This window comes from Oncorhynchus mykiss, unplaced genomic scaffold (assembly GCF_057628025.1).
Source record: "Oncorhynchus mykiss isolate SJ-2025 unplaced genomic scaffold, ASM5762802v1 scaffold93, whole genome shotgun sequence".
Taxonomy (NCBI): Eukaryota; Metazoa; Chordata; class Actinopteri; order Salmoniformes; family Salmonidae; genus Oncorhynchus; species Oncorhynchus mykiss.
In genome coordinates, this window is record NW_028322092.1 from 377,554 (window position 1) to 391,170 (window position 13,617).

Genomic DNA, 13,617 nt, shown 5'->3' on the forward strand with positions numbered 1-13,617 from the left:
GATAGATCTAAGACATGGTGGATACGGATCAGCTTTGATAGATCTAAGACATGGTGGATACGGATCAGCTTTGATAGATCTAAGACATGGTGGATACGGATCAGCTTTGATAGATCTAAGACATGGTGGATACGGATCAGCTTTGATAGATCTAAGACATGGTGGATACGGATCAGCTTTGATAGATCTAAGACATGGTGGATACGGATCAGCTTTGATAGATCTAAGACATGGTGGATACGGATCAGCTTTGATAGATCTAAGACATGGTGGATACGGATCAGCTTTGATAGATCTAAGACATGGTGGATACGGATCAGCTTTGATAGATCTAAGACATGGTGGATACGGATCAGCTTTGATAGATCTAAGACATGGTGGATACGGATCAGCTTTGATAGATCTAAGACATGGTGGATACGGATCAGCTTTGATAGATCTAAGACATGGTGGATACGGATCAGCTTTGATAGATCTAAGACATGGTGGATACGGATCAGCTTTGATAGATCTAAGACATGGTGGATACGGATCAGCTTTGATAGATCTAAGACATGGTGGATACGGATCAGCTTTGATAGATCTAAGACATGGTGGATACGGATCAGCTTTGATAGATCTAAGACATGGTGGATACGGATCAGCTTTGATAGATCTAAGACATGGTGGATACGGATCAGCTTTGATAGATCTAAGACATGGTGGATACGGATCAGCTTTGATAGATCTAAGACATGGTGGATACGGATCAGCTTTGATAGATCTAAGACATGGTGGATACGGATCAGCTTTGATAGATCTAAGACATGGTGGATACGGATCAGCTTTGATAGATCTAAGACATGGATACGGATCAGCTTTGATAGATATCAGACATGGTGGATACGGATCAGCTTTGATAGATCTAAGACATGGTGGATACGGATCAGCTTTGATAGATCTAAGACATGGTGGATACGGATCAGCTTTGATAGATCTAAGACATGGTGGATACGGATCAGCTTTGATAGATCTAAGACATGGTGGATACGGATCAGCTTTGATAGATCTAAGTCATGGTGGATACGGATCAGCTTTGATAGATTAGGACATGGTGGATACGGATCAGCTTTGATAGATCTAAGACATGGATACGGATCAGCTTTGATAGATCTAAGACATGGTGGATACGGATCAGCTTTGATAGATTAGGACATGGTGGATACGGATCAGCTTTGATAGATTAGGACATGGTGGATACGGATCAGCTTTGATAGATCTAAGACATGGATACAGATCAGCTTTGATAGATATCAGACATGGTGGATACCGATCAGCTTTGATAGATCTAAGACATGGATACGGATCAGCTTTGATAGATCTAAGACATGGATACGGATCAGCTTTGAGAGTGATTAGCAGTTGTTGTTGTTGCAGGTGTAGCAAAATGCATGTGCTTCTAGCTCCGACAGTGCAGTAATATCTAACAAGTAATATCTAACAAATTACACAACATATACCCAATACACACAAATCTAGGTAAGGAATTAATTAAGACCTTATACATATGGACGAGCGATGTCAGAGCGGAATTAACTAAGATACAGTAGAATAGTATAGAATAACAGTATATACATATGAGATGAGTAATGCAAGATATGTAAGCATTATTAAGTGACTAAGATACGGTAGAATTGAATGGAATACAGTATACACATATGAGATGAGTTATCCCATTCCTTAAATTGGCCAGTGATTCCTAGTCTATTCCTATAGGCAGCAGCCTCTAATGTGCTAGTGATGGCTGTTTAACAGTCTGATGGCCTTGACATAGTAGCTGTTTTTCAGTCTCTCGGTCCCTGCTTTGATGCACCTGTACTGACCTCACCTTCTGGATGATAGCGGGGTGAACAGACAGTGGCTCGGGTGGTTGTTGTCCTTGGTGATATTTTTGGCCTTCCTGTGACATCAGGTGCTGTCGATGTCCTGGAGGGCGGGTAGTTTGACCCCGGTAATGCCTTGGGCAGACCGCACCACCCTCTGGAGAGCCTTGCGGTTAAGGGCGGTGCAGTTGCCGTACCAGGTGGTGATTCAGCCCAACAGGATGCTTTCAATTGCTGTTAAAATCTGTTAAAATTTGTGAGGGATTTAGGTGACAAGACACATTTCTTTAGCCTCCTGAGGTTGAAGAGGCTCTGTTGCACCTTCTTCACCACACTGTCTGTGTGGGTGGACCAATTCAGTTAGTCAGTGATGTGTACGTAAAGGAACTTGAAGCTTTCCACCTGTAGATGGGGGGTGCTCCCTCTGCTGTTTCCTGAAGTCCACGATCATCTCCTTTGTTTTGTTGACGTTGAGTGAGAGGTTGTTTTTCAGGCACCACACTCCGAGGGCCCTCACCTCCTTCCTGTAGGCTGTCTCGTCATTGTTGGTAATCAAGCCTACTACTGTTGTGTCGTCTGCAAACTTGATGATTGAGTTAGAGGCGTGCTTGGCCACGCAGTCATGGGTGAACAGGGAGTACAGGAGGGGGCTGAGCACGCACCCTTGTGGGGCCCCAGTGTTGAGGATAAACGAAGTGGAGATGTTGTTTCGAGGGTACTATGGTGTTAAGTGCTGAGCTGTAGTCAATGAACAGCATTCTTACATCTTGTCCAGATGGGTTGGGGCAGTGTGCAGAGTGATGGCAATTGCATCATCTGTGGATCTATTGGGGCGGTAAGCAAACTGAAAAGGGTCTAGGGTTTCAGGTAAGGTGGAGGTGATATGATCCTTGACTAGTCTCTCAAAGCACTTCATGATGACAGAGGTGAGTGCTACAGGGCGAGAGTCATCAAGTTCAGGTGCCTTTGCCGCCTTGGGTACAGGAACAATGGTGGCCAACTTGTAGCATGTGGGGACAACAGACTGGGATAGGGAGAGATTGAATGTGCCCGTAAACATACCAGCCAGCTGGTCTGCGCATGCTCAGAGGATGCGGCTAGGGATGCCATCTGGACCGGCAGCATTGCGAGGGTTAACACGTTTAAATGTTTTACTCACGTCGGCCACGGCGAAGGAGAGCCCACAGTCCTTGGTAGCGGAACTGGCTAATAATTATATCCTAGTTATTATCCTATTTACTGTAGTCAACATTATAGGCTGTTGATACCCTAGTTATTATCCTGTTTACTGTAACATCACAACATTATAGGCTGATACCCTAGTTATTATCCTGTTACTGTAATATCACAACATTATAGGCTGTTGATACCCTAGTTATTATCCTGTTACTGTAGTCAACATTATAGGCTGTTGATACCCTAGTTATTATCCTGTTTACTGTAATATCATAACATTATAGGATGTTGATACTCTTATTATCCTGTTTACTGTAATATCACAACATTATAGGCTGTTGATACCCTAGTTATTATCCTGTTTACTGTAATATCACAACATTATAGGCTGTTGATACCCTAGTTATTATCCTGTTTACTGTAATATCACAACATTATAAGCTGTTGATACCCTAGTTATTATCCTGTTTACTGTAATATCACAACATTATAGACTGTTGATACCCTAGTTATTATCCTGTTTACTGTAACATCACAACATTATAGGCTGTTGATACCCTAGTTATTATCCTGTTTACTGTAATAACACAACATTATAGACTGTTGATACCCTAGTTATTATCCTGTTTACTGTAATATCACAACGTTATAGGCTGTTGATACCCTAGTTATTATCCTGTTAACTGTAGTCAACATTATAGACTGTTCATACCCTAGTTATTATCCTGTTTATTGTAGTCAACATTATAGACTGTTGATACCCTAGTTATTATCCTGTTTACTGTAATATCACAACGTTATAGGCTGTTGATACCAGGGCTCTAATTTCCCGGCGTCCATGGTCGTTGATGCCCTCGTGTGGCCATTGTGCCCTGTAACATAATGAATGCCTTGCTGCCACAGTGGCCATTGTGCCCTGTAACATAATGAATGCCTTGCTGCCACAGTGGCCATTGTGCCCTGTAACATAATGAATGCCTTGCTGCCACAGTGGCCATTGTGTCCTTTATCAAAATTAACGCCTTGCTGCCACAGTGGCCATTGTGCCCTGTAATAAAATGAATGCCTTGCTGCCACAGTGGCCATTGTGCCCTGTAACAAAATGAATGCCTTGCTGCCACAGTGGCCATTGTGCCCTGTAACAAAATGAATGCCTTGCTGCCACAGTGGCCATTGTGCCCTTGGGCTGAATGTACTAATTCTAAGGCTTGGCCGTGGCCATACTCCCCATAGCCTTGCTCTGAAGCACCACTCACTCGCACGGCTCTCTCAGATATCTCAATTCTTATTAACCAATGCCCGTCACGGGATCAGGTCCTTCTCACAGCCATTCCGTACAGCTTACTACTGAAGTCGGCATTTGGGGTATCTGTTAATTTAACCTTTAATAACTAGGCAAGTCAGTTAAGGCCTTAGGCCTAGAGTGGGGCAAAAAAGTATTTAGTCAGCCACCAATTGTGCAAGTTCTCCCACTTAAAAAGACGAGAGGCCTGTAATTTGTATCATAGGCACACTTCAACTATGACAGACAAAATGAGGAAAAAAAATCCAGAAAATCACATTGTAGGATTTTTTATGAATTTATTTGCAAATTATGGTGGAAAATAAGTATTTGGTCAATAACTAAAGTTATTTCAATACTTTGTTATACAGTGCCTTGCGAAAGTATTCAGCCCCCTTGAACTTTGCGACCTTTTGCCACATTTCAGGCTTCAAACATAAAGATATAAAACTGTATTTTTTTGTGAAGAATCAACAACAAGTGGGACACAATCATGAAGTGGAACGACATTTATTGGATATTTCAAACTTTTTTAACAAATCAAAAACTGAAAAATTGGGCGTGCAAAATTATTCAGCCCCCTTAAGTTAATACTTTGTAGCGCCACCTTTTGCTGCGATTACAGCTGTAAGTCGCTTGGGGTATGTCTCTATCAGTTTTGCACATCGAGAGACTGAAATTTTTTCCCATTCCTCCTTGCAAAACAGCTCGAGCTCAGTGAGGTTGGATGGAGAGCATTTGTGAACAGCAGTTTTCAGTTCTTTCCACAGATTCTCGATTGGATTCAGGTCTGGACTTTGACTTGGCCATTCTAACACCTGGATATGTTTATTTTTGAACCATTCCATTGTAGATTTTGCTTAATGTTTTGGATCATTGTCTTGTTGGAAGACAAATCTCCGTCCCAGTCTCAGGTCTTTTGCAGACTCCATCAGGTTTTCTTCCAGAATGGTCCTGTATTTGGCTCCATCCATCTTCCCATCAATTTTAACCATCTTCCCTGTCCCTGCTGAAGAAAAGCAGGCCCAAACCATGATGCTGCCACCACCATGTTTGACAGTGGGGATGGTGTGTTCAGCTGTGTTGCTTTTACGCCAAACATAACGTTTTGCATTGTTGCCAAAAAGTTCAATTTTGGTTTCATCTGACCAGAGCACCTTCTTCCACATGTTTGGTGTGTCTCCCAGGTGGCTTGTGGCAAACTTTAAACAACACTTTTTATGGATATCTTTAAGAAATGGCTTTCTTCTTGCCACTCTTCCATAAAGGCCAGATTTGTGCAATATACGACTGATTGTTGTCCTATGGACAGAGTCTCCCACCTCAGCTGTAGATCTCTGCAGTTCATCCAGAGTGATCATGGGCCTCTTGGCTGCATCTCTGATCAGTCTTCTCCTTGTATGAGCTGAAAGTTTAGAGGGACGGCCAGGTCTTGGTAGATTTGCAGTGGTCTGATACTCCTTCCATTTCAATATTTTCGCTTGCACAGTGCTCCTTGGGATGTTTAAAGCTTGGGAAATCTTTTTGTATCCAAATCCGGCTTTAAACTTCTTCACAACAGTATCTTGGACCTGCCTGGTGTGTTCCTTGTTCTTCATGATGCTCTCTGCGCTTTTAACGGACCTCTGAGACTATCACAGTGCAGGTGCATTTATACGGAGACTTGATTACACACAGGTGGATTGTATTTATCATCATTAGTCATTTAGGTCAACATTGGATCATTCAGAGATCCTCACTGAACTTCTGGAGAGAGTTTGCTGCACTGAAAGTAAAGGGGCTGAATAATTTTGCACACCCAATTTTTCAGTTTTTGATTTGTTAAAAAAGTTTGAAATATCCAATAAATGTCGTTCCACTTCATGATTGTGCCCCACTTGTTGTTGATTCTTCACAAAAAAATACAGTTTTATATCTTTATGTTTGAAGCCTGAAATGTGGCAAAAGGTCGCAAAGTTCAAGGGGGCCGAATACTTTCGCAAGGCACTGTATACCCTTTGTTGGCAATGACAGAGGTCAAACGTTTTCTGTAAGTCTTCACAAGGTTTTCACACACTGTTGCTGGTATTTTGGCCCATTCCTCCATGCAGATCTCCTCTAGAGCAGTGATGTTTTGGGGCTGTTGCTGGGCAACACAGACTTTCAACTCCCTCCAAAGATTTTCTATGGGGTTGAGATCTGGAGACTGGGTAGGCCATTCCAGGACCTTGAAATGCTTCTTACGAAGCCACTCCTTCGTTGCCCGGGCGGTGTGTTTGGGATCATTGTCATGCTGAAAGACCCAGCCACGTTTCATCTTCAATGCCCTTGCTGATGGAAGGAGGTTTTCAATCAAAATCTCACGCTACATGGCACCATTCATTCTTTCTTTTACACGGATCAGTCGTCCTGGTCCCTTTGCAGAAAAACAGCCCCAAAGCATGATGTTTCCACCTCCATGCTTCACAGTAGGTATGGTGTTATTTGAATGCAACTCAGCATTCTTTGTCCTCCAAACACGACGAGTTGAGTTTTTACCAAAAAGTTATATTTTGGTTTCATCTGACCATATGACATTCTTCCAATCTTCTTCTGGATCATCCAAATGCTCTCTAGCAAACTTCAGACGGGCCTGGACATGTACTGGCTTAAGCAGGGGGACATGTCTGGCACTGCAGGATTTGAGTCCCTGGCGGCGTAGTGTGTTACTGATGGTAGGCTTTGTTACTTTGGTCCCAGCTCTCTGCAGGTCATTCACTAGGTACCCCCCCCCCCCCCCCCCCCCCCCCCTCCCCCCCCGTGTGGTTCTGGGATTTTTGCTCACGGTTGAGCCCCAGATCGAGGGAGATTATCAGCGGTCTTGTATATCTTCCATTTCCTAATAATTGCTCCCACAGTTGATTTCTTCAAACCAAGCTGCTTACCTATTGCAGATTCAGTCTTCCCAGGCTGGTGCAGGTCTACAATTTTGTTTCTGGTGTCCTTTGACAGCTCTTTAGTCTTGGCCATAGTGGAGTTTGGAGTGTGACTGTTTGAGGTTGTGGACAGGTGACTTTTATACTGATAACAAGTTCAAACAGGTGCCATTAATACAGGTAACGAGTGGAGGATAGAGGAGCCTCTTAAAGAAGAAGTTACAGGTCTGTGAGAGCCAGAAATCTTGCTTGTTTGTAGGTGACCAAATACATATTTTCCACCATAATTTGCAAATACATTTATTAAAAATCCTACAATGTGATTTTCTGGATTCTTTTTCTAATTTTGTCTGTCATAGTTGAAGTGTACCTATGATGAAAATTACAGGCCTCTCTCATCTTTTTAAGTGGGAGAACTTGCACAATTGGTGGCTGACTAAATACATTTTTGCCCCACTGTATATATCACGATGTCAAGGCCTATATATCACGATGTCAAGGCAAACAACACAATTATCACAACACAGGTTGTAAAATGACATTTTTTGGGGGTGGGGGGGGCTTGGCTTCCCCACATATGCACATACACTACATACACATACACACATAACAAACGCACACATTCACACACACTAACACACTCATCATGTGTTCAATTAAATTTGATGTAATTTCTTTAATGTTTTTGTTCTCTTTCCACAGGTGGGTGTCATCTCCAGAATCATCTCCTCTCCAGAATCATCTCCTCTCCAGAATCATCTCCTCTCCAGAATAATCTCCTCTCTAGAATCATCTCCTCTCCAGAATCATCTCCTCTCTAGAATCATCTCCTCTCCAGAATCATCTTCTCTCTAGAATCATCTCCTCTCCAGAATCATCTCTTCTCCAGAATCATCTCCTCTCCAGAATCATCTCTTCTCCAGAATCATCTCTTCTCCAGAATCATCTCTTCTCCAGAATCATCTCTTCTCCAGAATCATCTCCTCTCTAGAATCATCTCCTCTCCAGAATCATCTCCTCTCTAGAATAATCTTCTCTCTAGAATAATATCCTCTCCAGAATCATCTCCTCTCTAGTCATCTCCTCTCCAGAATCATGTCCTCTCTACAGTACCTGGTCTACTAACGTGATCCATCACAATTACCACCCATCAGGTCCATGCAGAGTGCCATCACACTGCTGAGGAGACAGTACAACCAACTGTCTGAACCAAAGCTGAAACATTTCAGCTATCTGTCTGAACCAAAACTCTGACAGTCCTGCTCTGCCTCTGTTCTGATCTATTCTGATCTGATCTGGAAATTACTCTGAAACACTCTGTTCTGATCTGATCTAGACGTTACTCTGAAACACCCTGTTCTGATCTGATCTAGACGTTACTCTGAAACACCCTGTTCTGATCTAGACGTTACTCTGAAACACCCTGTTCTGATCTGATCTGGATGTTACTCTGAAACACCCTGTTCTGATCTGGACGTTAATCTGAAACACCCTGTTCTGATCTGATCTGTACATTACTCTGAAACACCCTGTTCTGTTCTGGACGTTACTCTGAAACACCCCGTTCTGATAACGGACGTTACTCTGAAACACCCCATTCTGATAACGGACGTTACTCTGAAACACCCCGTTCTGTTCTGATCTGGATGTTATTCTAAAACACCCTGTTCTGATCTGGACATTACTCTAAAACACCCTGTTCTGATCTATTCTGAAACACCCTGTTCTGATCTGATCTACTGTGGACGTTGCTTTGACACTGTCTGTGGTCTCCATAATGAATGATGTCTCTGCTCTCCCCTCCAACCACACAGACTGTCAGGTGGTGAAGGTCCCCCACCTGGTGTTCTTAGTGTTGGGTATGGTGTCTCTCAGTGAGAACCTGTTAGTGGTGGTGGCCGTGGTGCGCAACAAGAACCTCCACTCCCCGATGTACATGTTTATCTGTAGCCTGGCCACGTTCAACACCATCTCCTCCCTCTCCAAGACCTGGGAAACCCTAATGATGGAGTTCAGCGATGTCGGACAACTGGACTCCCGAGGGGACTCCGTCCGGAGGGTCGATGACATCATAGACGCACTGCTCTGCATGTCTTTTATCGGCTGCATCTGTAGCTTCCTGGCCATCGCTGTGGATCGCTACGTCACCATCTTCCACGCCCTGCGCTACCACAACATCATGACCACGAGGCGAGCCGCCATCGCCCTGGCGGGGATCTGGGCGCTATGCGGCGTCGCCGGGGCGGTCATGGTGGCGTTCTGTGACGCCACGGTCATCAAGATCTTTTTCATCGTGCTCTTCCTCATCTCGCTGCTCCTTATCCTCTTCCTCTACGTCCACATGTTCCTGCTGGCTCGGTCCCACGCCAGGAAGATTGCTGCGCTGCCCGGGAGTGCCATGCCGCACCGCAGCCTCCGGGGGGCGCTCACGCTCACCATGCTATTCGGGGTGTTTGTGGTGTGCTGGGCGCCTTTCTTCCTCCACCTCCTCCTCCTCATGGTGTGTGTAGAGAACCCCTACTGTGAGTGCTACCGCTCTCTGTTCCAGCTGAATTTGGTTCTGCTGATGAGTCACGCCGTGGTCGACCCGGCCATCTACGCCTTCCGCAGCGCAGAGCTACGAAACACCTTCAGGAAGATGCTGTTCTGCTCCGACTCACCACTCTGCTACAAGGTCAAAGCTCTGTTCCACTGAAGGGCTTTGTCTGCACCCTATTCCCTAGATAATGCACAACTTTCCACCAGAGTTTTTGACCCCGTGGGGCTTGGTTAGAGGTAGGGCACTATATGGGGGTTAGGGCCTTGGTTAGAGGTAGGACACTATATGGGGAATAGGGCCTTGGTTAAAGGTATATACATATATATGTTTAACTACATACAGAATGTATACTATATACAGAATAGATAACTACTGTATATTATACTATATGTATAACTATATACAGAATAGATAACTACTGTATATTATACTATATGTATAACTATATACAGAATAGATAACTACTGTATATTATACTATATGGATAACTATATACAGAATAGATAACTACTGTATATTATACTATATGTATACTACAGTGCGTTCAGAAGGTATTCAGACTCTTTCCCTTTTCCACATTTCGTTACGTTACAGCCTTATTCTAAAATGGATTCCATTATGTTTTTCCTCATCTACACACAATACCCCATAATGACATCACAATACCCCATAATGACAGCACAATACCCCATAATGACATCACAATACCCCATAATGACATCACAATACCCCATAATGACATCACAATACCCCATAATGACATCCCAATACCCCATAATGACATCCCAATACCCCATAATGACATCCCAATACCCCATAATGACATCACAATACCCCATAATGACATCACAATACACCATAATGACATCACAATACACCATAATGACATCACAATACCCCATAATGACATCACAATACCCCATAATGACATCACAATACCCCATAATGACATCACAATACCCCATAATGACATCCCAATACCCCATAATGACATCCCAATACCCCATAATGACATCCCAATACCCCATAATGACATCACAATACCCCATAATGACATCACAATACACCATAATGACATCACAATACACCATAATGACATCACAATACCCCATAATGACATCACAATACCCCATAATGACATCACAATACCCCATAATGACATCACAATACCCCATAATGACATCACAATACCCCATAATGACATCACAATACCCCATAATAACATCACAATACCCCATAATAACATCACAATACCCCATAATGACATCACAATACCCCATAATGACATCACAATACCCCATAATGACATCACACTACCCCATAATGACATCACAATACCCCATAATGACATCAAAACAGTTTTTTTTAATGTTTGCACATTTATAACAAATAAAAAAATAAATACCTTATTTCAGTAAGTATTCAAACCCTTTGCTATGAGACTTGAAATTGAGCTCAGGTGCATTTGGAAAGCCACACACCTGTCTATATAAGGTCCCATAGTTGACAGTGCATGTCAGAGCAAAAACCAGGTCGAAGGAATTGTCCGTAGAGCTCCGAGACAGGATTGTGTTGAGGCACGTGTCTGGGGGAGGGTACCAAAAAATGTCTGCAGCATTGAAGGTCCCCAAGAACACAATGGCCTCCATCATTCTTCAATGGAGGAAGTTTGAAACCACCAAGATTCTTCCTAGAGCTGGCCGCCTGGCCAAACTGAGCTATCGGGAGAAGGGCCTTGGTCAGGGAGGTGACCAAGAACCCGATGTCCAGAAGGACAACCATCTCTGCAGCACTCCACCAATCAGGCCTTTATTGTCGAGTGGCCAAACGGAAGTACATGACAGCCCACTTGGAGTTTGCCAAAAGGCACCTAAAAGACTGTCTGGCTGAATAACCGATTGGCAAACCTACTGCAAATTGAGAAATAAATCATGTGACTAAACGGAACGAAAGAAAGAAGAAACTACACTATGAAACAAAGATAAATTATATAAAGAATGGTAGTAAAATGCTTTGGGACACTTTAAAGGACATTTTGGGCAAAAAGACAAACTCAACTCATTGGCTCATTCATCACAAAATCCACTGATGTTGCCAACAACTTTAATGATTTTTTAATTGGCAAGATTAGCAAATGTAGTCATGACCTTCGGCCAAAAGCCGAATCTCCACATGCAAGTAAACCTGACCAAAATATGACAGACGAGGAGTGTAATTTAGAATTCCGTAAAGTGAGTGTGGAAGAGGTGAAAAAATTATTGAAAAGCCACGGGGGTCTGATATGGAAAATTACTGAGGATAATAGCGGACGATATTGCCACTCCTATTTGCCATATCTTCAATCTAAGCCTACTAGAAAGTGTGTGCCCTCAGGCCTGGATGGAAGCAAAAGTCATTCTGCTTTCCATAGCAAACCACCCTTCACTGGCTCAAATAGCCAACCAATCCGCCTGTTACCAACCCTTCGTAAACGTTTGGGTAAATGTGTGTTTGACCAGATACAATGCTATTTTACAGTAAATAAATGAAAAACAGATTTACAGCATGCTTATAGGGAAGGACATTCAACAAGCACAGCACTTACACAAATGACTGATGATTGGCTGAGAGAACGCCACTTACACAAATGACTGATGATTGGCTGAGAGAACGCCACTTACACAAATGACTGATGATTGGCTGAGAGAACGCCACTTACACAAATGACTGATGATTGGCTGAGAGAACGCCACTTACACAAATGACTGATGATTGGCTGAGAGAACGCCACTTACACAAATGACTGATGATTGGCTGAGAGAACGCCACTTACACAAATGACTGATGATTGGCTGAGAGAACGCCACTTACACAAATGACTGATGATTGGCTGAGAGAAAGTGAAGATAAAAGATTATGGGAGCTGTTTTGTTAGACTTCAGTGTGGCTTTTGACATTATCGATTATAGTCTAGCTTTACTCTCCCCGCTATATTGTGGATTGTATTTTATTTATTATTTTATTTCACCTTTATTTAACCAGGTAGGCCAGTTGAGAACACCTTTATTTAACCAGGGAGGCCAGTTGAGAACACCTTTATTTAACCAGGTAGGCCAGTTGAGAACAAGTTCTCATTTACAACTGAGACCTGGCCAAGATAAAGCAAAGCAGTGCGACAAAAACAACACAGAGTTACACATAAACAAACATACAGTCAAATAACACAATAGAAAAATCTATCTACAGTGTGTGTAAATGAGTTAAGATAAGGGAGGTAAAGGCAATGAACAGGCCATTGTGCCGAAGTAATTAGTTCTTTGGTATATAATCTCCACCCGGCACAGCCAGAAGAGGACTGGCCACCCCTCATACCCTGGTTCTTCTCTAGGTTTATAATCTCCACCCGGCACAGACAGAAGAGGACTGGCCACCCCTCATACCCTGGTTCTTCTCTAGGTTTATAATCTCCACCCGGCACAGCCAGAAGAGGACTGGCCACCCCTCATAGCCTGGTTCCTCTCTAGGTTTCTTCCTAGGTTTTGGCCTTTCTAGGGATAAGATATGGCCAAGTGGATCTATTCCATAATGACCCCCTGCAGCTGAATGGCCGCCATATTGGAAATGGCCGCCAGGGGGTAATGGACTAAATCTGTGATGGCACTATAACCCCCAAAAATACTTCTTTAGACATGCCCCAGCTATGTGTGAAATGTGGTGGCTCTATCAGAAAGTCCACTATTCTTTCCCTTAGCTGCTAGACTACGGTCAAAATGACCTCAATATGACCCCCATAAGGTCTTCCCAGACAGCACACATACATCTAGCCGCCGTCGCCCCGATGCATACATTATACATTGGGCTGATGGAGTATGGAGAGCGTTTGCG

The 13,617-nt window shown here is 43.3% G+C and overlaps 1 protein-coding gene across 1 annotated transcript; it reads left to right on the forward strand.

Annotated features, from left to right (window-relative positions):
• Window positions 1–7,852: 7,852 nt before the first annotated feature.
• LOC149970089 (adrenocorticotropic hormone receptor-like) lies at window positions 7,853–10,498 on the forward strand. The gene has a single exon (XM_090228639.1). The coding sequence runs from the start codon at window positions 8,992–8,994 to the stop codon at window positions 9,907–9,909; it is 918 nt and encodes a 305-aa protein (XP_090084765.1). The 5' UTR covers window positions 7,853–8,991; the 3' UTR covers window positions 9,910–10,498.
• The last annotated feature ends 3,119 nt before the right edge of the window (window positions 10,499–13,617 follow it).

Coding starts and splice junctions, on each gene's coding strand:
- LOC149970089 (XM_090228639.1), top strand. CDS start 8,992: ATGAATGATGTCTCTGCTCTCCCCTCCAACCACACAGACTGTCAGGTG.